Genomic DNA, 9,896 nt, shown 5'->3' on the forward strand with positions numbered 1-9,896 from the left:
GGACACAAGTGTCGTGGAGCAATCAACCTCATAATTTTTCCAAACCGTAGAATCACACAGCGTTAAGACATAAGTGGTGCAAATGGGTTTTCCTATTATAGTTAGGAAAATCAAGCCGTAAAAACAATCAATCTCAGAATTTTTCAAAACATAAAAATACATACATCTAGGATATTCTTAGCCGCAGAAGAAAAATACGGTTGGGAGTTCCTACTTTCCAGTCGTATCCAGTACTTAGGGCTAGGATGAATATGATTTCCCAGACGAAGTCTATGAATTATGGATGGGAGGCAATAACTCCATTATATAAGTCATTTCTGGGGCATTAACTTCTGTTTGAACATCTTCATTCGAAGATGATGAAGTTGAATTAGCATTCGCTGATTCACTGGGTTATTTTGGATTTTCTTGTGTTTCCTATTTGTTTTTCCCATGTCGTCTTTTATATGAAGAGCTTAATTGGCGATGAAACTTTTTGAGGATCGGCAGAAGAAGAAGGTGGAAAGAGAAAAAGGAGAAGAGGACGAGAAGAAAAAATGAAAATGATTTTGATTTTGATTTAGGTCTTTTGTATTTGGTTTTAATTAGATTTAAGTGAGTTATGGGAGAATAATAAGATAATAAGTCTAACTGATTGGGGGCATTTTTGAACTTTTACATAGATTAGTTCCCCCTCCATATTCCTTTACATAGGTTTTTTGTATTTGGTTTTAATTATTGAAGCACTATCAAGAATCGAAAAGATGAAAAAGGAGTTTTCTATACTAAAATCATGATCTGATAAAGTAAATGACACTCATCCACATTCCGTTGCACCTAATAGGGAATATGAATCTTCATGGATCTCAAACTTCTGATAAAGGATGATCAAGAAATTTCTAAAGCAGTCTTTGCACTACTCAAGAAGGTTAACACTGATCATGTCAGATCTCAGAAAGCCCGCTCTCCCAATTGAATTTTTCTTCGTATGGAAAGGTCACATTATAAAACAATGCAATAAACAATGCATTATAAAACAATGCAATAAACGATGCAATAAAGGTCACATTATAAAACAATGCAATAAACAATTTAAGAATTTTTTTTCGTATGGAAACTCCTGTCCGAACCTCCAGCAATGGTAAGTTCGGTGACTGCAGATCAAACGAATATTCTTAAAAGGTTTTTCCCTCACAACTTGAGAGTGAAAGAATTCATGTTCTTTAAAAATCTTTGCATCATATTCTCAAATGTGTTTCCACTCTTGTGAAAATAAAAAAAGGATAACTTCATAAAACAATATTATACTTTGAAGAATGCCTCTTCTGTGACTCATCGTCACAATTGTATTTATTCATACTTCAACAGAGATGTTAGCCACACTGGTATTGACAAAAGAATTTCTGATTTTAAATCTCTTAACAGGCTGAGACGTGGCACCAAAATAAGTTATTTTATGCATATATGTTAATTATTTTATCACTAAATTGGTTAATTAAACCTTTGATTTGAATTCCTGGGTCTAATAGACAACTAAAATATGACTATTGTTAAAATAACCAAGAATTCAACTGCCCAAACTCAAATTGTCATATATGGCCTTAAGTTACCGATTTCTCCCTACGTGGAATTAGTTAATGAAAAGCAAACATAATTAAGAACAAAATCAATGTTTTTCTTCGTTAGTGATAGAGGAAAACACGACCTCCATCATCAAATCTAAAGTTGATTGTGTTTTATCCTATACAAACATAATCAGTGTTTTTCTCCATCATTAAAAACGCCTCTAATCTTATCTTTAAATACGTAAGTTTGATCTAGGCTTTTGAATTGTTTTTATACAATTTTGTTATGGGTTATTTGGTTTTTGGTACTCACATTTTGTCCAATGTTAGTGTTTGGTTTAATATTTGTCCAATTTCGTGTTTGATACTTGAAAATAACGTTGACCGGCATTGGCTCTGGAATGTTGTTTAGTATTCATTAAAAATTATTGAAAATCAAATAAATAAAAGAATTTACTCTTATGTCCTTCTATTTAGACCAGAAGTTGGTGAATTTCGGTAACAGGAGAAAGACGTGGGATATGTTCTTCACAGGACGTTGGTCATCTCATCTTCTTCAAACACATAAGTTCTCTGAAACAAACAAAATACTTCATTTCATATTCTTTCTGAAATTATCATTAACAGTATTATCAACAACTGAAGATTAAGCATGATTGAATATATAGTTTTGTGATGTCGTTTGGTACTCAAAGTTTTTCATCAACACCAGAAGATTAACTATTTTAGAAAAATTGAAGAAACAAAGAGTTGAACTAACCAGTGACAGATTTCTATTTCAAAGTGAATCTGGAATATCATCACCATGAAAGAGGAACAAACTCGTTCCCGTTCGAGGTTGAACATGAATTCTTTCATCTTCACCAAAAACTCTTCCCTTTCCATTACTGAAGTACCATGGATTGATGTTCCTTTCATTGAAACCCATTTCTCCTCTCACCTTTATCATTCCCCAAATGAAAACCCCTCCTTCACTCTCTCAGAATTTTCCCTAATTTATCAACCGAATATTCAATTATTTGCCCTAATTTATCAACCGAAGATTCAATTAATAATGTTCTTCCTCTTCTTAATGAACTTATTCAAATTTATAGCTCGGTGCATACCTTAAATCATATTGATCTGTATTCAACCTATCCATCATGAGTGGGAGAGAAACTCAGGAGACAGAGAATTTCGACAGGAGTTAGAAAGCTCCTCTTTGTGGAGTTTATGCAAACAGGTGGGGGTGTAGTTCCCTGGTGATGAAGATATACTTTCTTCTGCTTATTTTAGATCCTTTTATAGCTTCTGCGGCCTGCAATTTCGAATCCATCAGGAATCTAAAGACTCGAATCTCAACAATTTATCACCACATTGAACAACTACAACAACCTTTCTATAACCTGTTTCCTCGGCAAATTTTTCGTACAAAACCCTTACAAATTACTCGAGTTCACTAGAAACCCAACTTCTAATTCTTCATAAGCTCACAATATCCTTCTTTAATTTCCTCCATACATCCTTAATATGAACGAAAACAGTACTTGTTCTTCCCTAATTTCTTTCTCAAAACAGCTCACTTCCTCCCTGTTTTATTGTATCAATCCTTGTCCAAATCAAATTCAAATCATATCATCTATTTTGCTTCGAGTAATTTAAACACTGATAAATCTCTTCTGTTTATCACCGTGAATCAACAGTCGTAACTCTTTCCTTCCTTGCTTTGTCGACTTCAATAACACCTCCCAAAACCTTCTCAACTTGTGCACGGATGACTAGAGGACTATATAATCTGTTAGATCGGGATCGGAAACTAAATGGGCCATAATGCAGATTCTCAAAAAACTTCCTCGAGCAAAAATCAGGCACATAATTAAGGACCATAATGCAGCGGCGGACTCAATAGCTAAAGAAACGAGGATTTCGAAATCCCAACACAGGACTAGCCACATTCACCGGAAGTCAAAAAGGAGAGTATCATCTCCAATATATTTGCAAAAAATGAAATTGTACAATTATTGTACAATATCTTTTAGTCTTAATATAATTTCGTTTTCCATCAAAAAAAAAAGAAAAAAACTAAATGGGCCAACTAAAGCCGTTTGATCTAATGTAAATATTAAAAAAGTAAAGGGTATAATAGTAAATTCAGCTAATAATTTCATTTATTTATTTTTAATTTGTTTTTTAATTAATTTCTAAACAGAAGTCAATATTTAACTGAGTCTGGTCTACATTATTTTCAAGTACCAAACACTAAGTTGGACAAATATTAGACCAAACTAGGGCTGTCAACGGGTCCGGGTCCTCCCGGGTAGTACATGGCCCAGAACCGGACCCGACATATCAGCGTCGGTTCTGGGTCCTAGCGGTTCCGGGGCCGGTTCCATAATGTGTTGGCCCAGAACCGGACCCGGTAAAGGTCACGGGTAATCACCGGGTCCGGGTACCCATCGGGTAAAAACACAAACTTATATTAGATTATCAGTTATATGACTTTCCAAGTGACCATCTTTAACATACATACAAAAGTAGAGTAAACTTGAGCTTAGAATCCTTAGATTAGGAAAATCAAAGTTACTTTCCTAGCTATAAGTAAGAATCTGCCATTATATATGATAAATATTAAATACAAAAGTTGGCAGACATGTTTTTAGCCGATAACTGCTCCATCAGTAGATTCAGTACCTGCCCTAATGGCTATAGTCTGTCGTATTATAACCACAAAAGTTGACAGACATATCATTCTATAAACTGTAGAAGCCCCAAAAGATAAATGCGTTTTTCCTTCACAAGTACATATACAAAAAAGAAGGATGTAGTTCGCGCACTTCGCATGTTCTTTGGCTATGCCTATATAATATATATATATCAAAAAGAAGTTCCAACCAGTTCACTAAAGATTTCACCATCATATTTCCAATTGTTCCTGCAAGAGAAACAAAAACAGTTGATCATATTCCCAATTGACCAAAAAGAAGTAACCATATCACAATCAAAGACCTTGCCTGTGATTTAGTAATTTGCTCCATAAATCTTCTCTATTAGTATTATTCATTAGGGTTATCTGATCATACGTATGCAAGAAAACTATGAAATGCTGAAGTAATTCAGAGGGTCATTGTAGCAAAATATGTAAGAGGATGATTGAAAATGAATATACATATATACACAGTAACAAGTTTCTTGTTTCTACTCTTTTCATGCACTTTATCTTGTTTTGTTTTTCTACCTTTATTTACTTTATCTCATCTAATTGGAGACCTGAGTACAGGGTGCATATTCCAAGGTTAGCTGGTTATTTTACCTTAAATTGATAGTCAGTCAGTTAGACAATGTGCGATGTTGCATCATCATCGTCTGACTCGAACTCCTCCATTGCCTCCAAAAGAGTCTGAAGTGAAGTACTACCTAACCCATATCCCTCATCTAACACAATAAAATAGTTAGTTGACGTACAAGAACCATAGTAAATGAATCACTAACTAAAATTGATATAATAACAAACATGAATTGAATATGTTACTTACTCTTCAGCGCACTTCTTATCCAATCTTGTGTGCATATCAGAGCTTCAATTGTTTCTGGAAGCATTGAAGAACGAAATTTATCTACAACTCTACCACTGGTGCTGAAAACAGATTCAGAAGCCACCGATGACGCAGGAATTGCTAATATATCACGAGCTATCACTGCTACAATTGGATACATTGGTCCATGAAATTTCCACCACCCCAAAACATCAAAACTAGAATCATTCAGATCAATACCACTTCCTTTTCTAATAGGGTGAACATCAGCTGATAGGTATTGCTCTAGATCTGTGCGAACAACGTCATGTTGTGAACTTTCTTCCAGAAATGCCGTCAAACCTTTCCTTCTAGAAGTAAAAGAACTTTGAGAAGATGAAGTACTACCACTACTACCAACTGAATCTTCCATGTTCACTTGATTTGTCGAAATGTTTGCTGAGTATACATGAGCTGAAGAAGCATAATGTGTTGCATATTCATTATACAATCTTTTCAAGACTTCCATAACTTCTAACTTCTTCTCCTCGCTGTTACCAGGATATATTAATGGGAAATAGTAATCCAATAATTTCATTTTAAACCGAGGATCTAAAATGGAAGCTATTGCAAATGTTTTACTAGTAAGTTGCCAATATCTTTCAAACTTTTTCATCATATTCACTGCCATTTTTGAGATTAATGCATCATCAGAATCACACCACTCACGAAGTTCTAAATACAAATAACAAGCAGTATCAAAATAACGATTAACTGTCACGTATGACGTACCTGAAAAGAGAATGGTGACTTCATAAAAGACCTTCAAGCAGATTGAAAGACTACTTGCATTATTCCAGTCTTCACTTGTTGGAGCAACATTAATAAAATCAGGTTCAATCTTCCCGAACCGGTTAAATGCTTCCCGAAATAGAAGTGCTGTTTCAAGCATCAGATAGGTAGAATTCCACCTTGTATCAACGTCTTGAATCAACTTTTTATCAGGAGCATTGACTTGCAAGCAAACTTCTTTAAATTTTTGTTGTCTTTGTGGTGAACCTCTAATAAATTTCACTGAATTTCTAATTTTCTGTATTTCTTCTTTAATTTGCAGCACCCATGATCAACAATAATGGAAACTACATGAGCAGAACATCGAACATGGAATAATTCCCCATCCAAAAGTAATCCATTATCTGGTTTTAGCTGAGCAAGAAGTTCACTTACCACGACTTTGTTAGTTGAAGCATTATCCAGCGTAATTGAAGCTATCTTCCTATCTATATTCCACTTGTACAACTGCTCCATCAGTACCTTTGCAATGTTAACTCCTGTGTGTTGCACATCCACAGCGTTAAAAGATAAAATTCTCTTCTGAATCTTCCATTCTTCATTAACATAGTGAGCTTTCAAAGCCATATAACCTCTATTCTGAGTGGTACAAGTCCACATATCAGTAGTAAGGCTTATGCGACTCTGTACCTTACTAAAAATATCGTACAAATGCTTCTTTTCCATTTGATAAATCTTTATGCAGTCTGACTTCGTAGTGTTCCGCTTCACAAGTTTAATATTGGGTTGTAATGAAGTCATCACCCTTCTAAAACCAATGTACTCTACAAATGAGAAAGGGAGTTCATGCAAGATAATCATTCTTGCAATACAATCACGAGTTACTTCTTGGTTAAACTTAAAGTTGTAAGCAGCTACTGACCCATCTTGTGTTTCACTAGCTTTCAAGAACATTTGGTTAATTTGCTGTTGTGCTCCTTTGTACGCCATACAACTATTTAGATGTTTCCTCAAACTGCTTGTCCCATTTTTGCTCTCCGCACCAATATTCCTCTTGCAGTGCTTGCATTCTCCGTGTGTTTTCCCTTTTATCAATACCTCTTGAAATTCAGCCCAATACTTTGAGGTTCTTTTGCGTTTACGTGTAGGTGACGGAACCACATCTGTTGTTGCCGCTTCTATATGATCAGAATCAGAATCACCAGTATCACTTGACTCACTGGCTACAGTTTCTACTTCTTTCGGCTCTGCTGAGTTTACAACTTTACTCTTCTTTGCAGCCTTCGAAACGGCAGCTTTAGGAGGCGGCATACACGGGGATTTCGAAACGGTAACTTTAGTCTTCTTTACAGGAACACAATGATCACCAACACTACTTCCTGTTTGACTTTTCATGTTGCCTCTGCAAGGAAAACCCAACAAACATATGTATCAGCCTATCAGGTGTCATAAAGTAATCCATAACAAATTTTCAGAATCATAAAAAATTGCCCATTCACCAGTAATTCAAAATCACTAAAGTAACACCCAATACTGCAAATTAAAAAATTCTTTCCTCTTGAGTAAGAAGAAACAAAAGGGGTAAATTCAAAACATCCATTCACCATTCACAGATTCAATAATAACATAAACAAACAAATTAAAACCTAAAATATCCAATTTCATAGACAAAATGTTACCATAATCATCATCATAATAATCCATGTTTTCAAAATCCTCAAATTCATGAAACCCTAAAACGAAAACATAACTCATAACAAAGAAACCCTAAAAACAAGATAATAATAACCTCAAGAGAGGATCGATGAACCACCAATCAATCAATCAACGTTCTGCATAACATCATCAGTAGTAAACTTGGTACCCTTATCTTTATCAGCAGCAGCTCTACCTTTGGCCTTACGAGTTACGATCCAAGAACGACTTCCTATCCTTATCAAGTCTGAGCTTAGTAATAACAGTATAACACACTTTGAATCTTTGATGGATTAAGTGATTAACGCCAACATTAACAGTAGATCGGATTCATCGGAATGAGTGGTGAGCTTAATAACTACTTCTGCAGGCAGAGGCAGGAGAAGAAAGTAGATCGGAATGGGGGCGAGATTCTCATCCTTTCCTTATATATGACCTAATTTCGCTGGGATTTTACAAAATTAACCTTTATGAAATACCCGAATACCCGCGGGTACCCGACGGGTAGGATCCGGATGGACCCGTTCATAAACGGGTATATATGGGTAATTACCCGTCGGGTCCAAAATGGTTAATGGTCCAATTTAAGGACCCGGAACCGGACCCGAATCCATCGGATCCGGTTACGGACCCGGGTAATGGGTACCCATTGACAGCCCTAGACCAAACACTACCATTGGACAAAATATGAGTACTAAAAACCAAATAACCCTTTTATTATTGAAATTAGGAGAAACTTGCGAGGGTTTTTGAGACAATGGATTTGCCATAACAACAACATCAACGACAAATGGAGGTGGGGAAATGGATTTGAGACGACTACGACAACAAAAACAACAGAAACAACCCAAACTAACGATCAAATCCAGAGGTTAAATTTCAAATATTGACCCAGCTCAAACTGCTATTTGATTTTCTAAATTTCATTGTTCATTCTAGATTTCATTGTTTATTAATCTATGTATTAAGTGTTGCGTCTGTAACAATAAAACACTCAAGAAAAATGTTAGAAAGATGTAAGAATAAAAGGATTAATTTCTGGAAAGTAAATAGACACTCAATTGGACTGCAAACAGAGGAAAGAGTCACGTGTTCAACACGCTGTCCTTAACACGATATTTGACCGGTACGCCTCAAGAATGAGTGATGCCTATACCCTGTGGTCAAGTTCGTATCCAGGATAAAACTGCCTGTTGCAAGCACTGTTAGCACTACAGTACTTTCCCACTCTTACGACCTCAACAGCAATTGCGCACGGAAAAAAATAAAGGACCACACAGGGGGAGAAGACGAAAAGAAGAGAATAGTAGCTCTTCTGGACACAAAACGAAATGAGAGAAAGTGATCGCTTTATATAGGGGAGAATAGAGAGAGGTCTCATAAACGCGCATTAAAACAATTTCAATTAATTCAGATTCTTTCCAACGGTTTGAAACGTTCATGCGTCATTATGTTTGATATAAAACGTTCATGCAAATTTAAATTTGAAATAAAAACGTTCATGCGAATTTAAGTTTGATAGAAAACGTTCATGCAAATTAATGTTGATATAACGTTCATGCATAGACATAATGTCGCCCAAAGATTTATTTTGTTTGAAATCTTTTAAGTATTAATTCAAAAATTCAAAAGAAGTTTTGCCAAAAAAGATAAAGATAAGTCTTGACCCACACCCACACGCACACCCGAGCCCGAGCCCGAACCCGAGCCCGGCCCTGCCCGCCCGCACGCACGGACGGCGGCGGCGTGCGTGCTTCGGTGCGAAGCACCGCGCGTGTGTGAAAATGTGTGATTGCACCAACTAGCCAATTTCCTAAGTCCTCTCCCTCGCACAAAAGTGCTAAGGACCCGACGACCACTCTAATATCAAAATTTTCAATACTTATGGAGAGGTATCATCTTTAGTTTTCCCTATGTGGGACTAAAGGTTCATTCACAAATAGTGAAAATGAGCTAGTGTCCTTAGTGACCAATAGATCCTAAGTTCCAATCCCACCAAGACCAAAAACCAAACTATTTTATAAACTCATTTTCTCTAACAATCCCCCACATGAATGAAATACCGATAAAAAATCAGAAAACGGAAAGCGAGAAATACCACTTAGGCAAGAGGTGTCCATGAGGTCTTGAACCTTTGCTTAATGAGAAATTGCCGGAACTACTTGATGGACAGTGAACGTGATGTCTTGAACTACCACCGTTTGGTGTAATCCGCGATAATAACCACGCGTGATATCTCTCTAGGTGCTGTCGAGTTCGTGCCGTTGTGTCCTTTTTGGCCCTGGACAAATCCCGTTTCACAGAATGCTCTAGAGAATCAGCTCTTTTCTCATAGGAAGCGACCCACTTCCACATTCAGATAGGTGAGTTCTAT

General features: G+C 36.2%; 1 protein-coding gene across 1 annotated transcript; it reads right to left on the reverse strand.

Annotated features, from left to right (window-relative positions):
- Positions 1–6,451: 6,451 nt before the first annotated feature.
- On the reverse strand, positions 6,452–7,222 carry LOC113312639. The gene is made up of 2 exons (XM_026561377.1): positions 6,750–7,222; positions 6,452–6,592 (listed from the first exon to the last, which is right to left on the reverse strand). The coding sequence occupies exons 1-2, from the start codon at positions 7,220–7,222 to the stop codon at positions 6,565–6,567; spliced, it is 501 nt and encodes a 166-aa protein (XP_026417162.1). The 3' UTR covers positions 6,452–6,564.
- Positions 7,223–9,896: the final 2,674 nt, after the last annotated feature.

This window comes from Papaver somniferum, chromosome 9, assembly GCF_003573695.1.
Source record: "Papaver somniferum cultivar HN1 chromosome 9, ASM357369v1, whole genome shotgun sequence".
Classification (NCBI taxonomy): domain Eukaryota; kingdom Viridiplantae; phylum Streptophyta; class Magnoliopsida; order Ranunculales; family Papaveraceae; genus Papaver; species Papaver somniferum.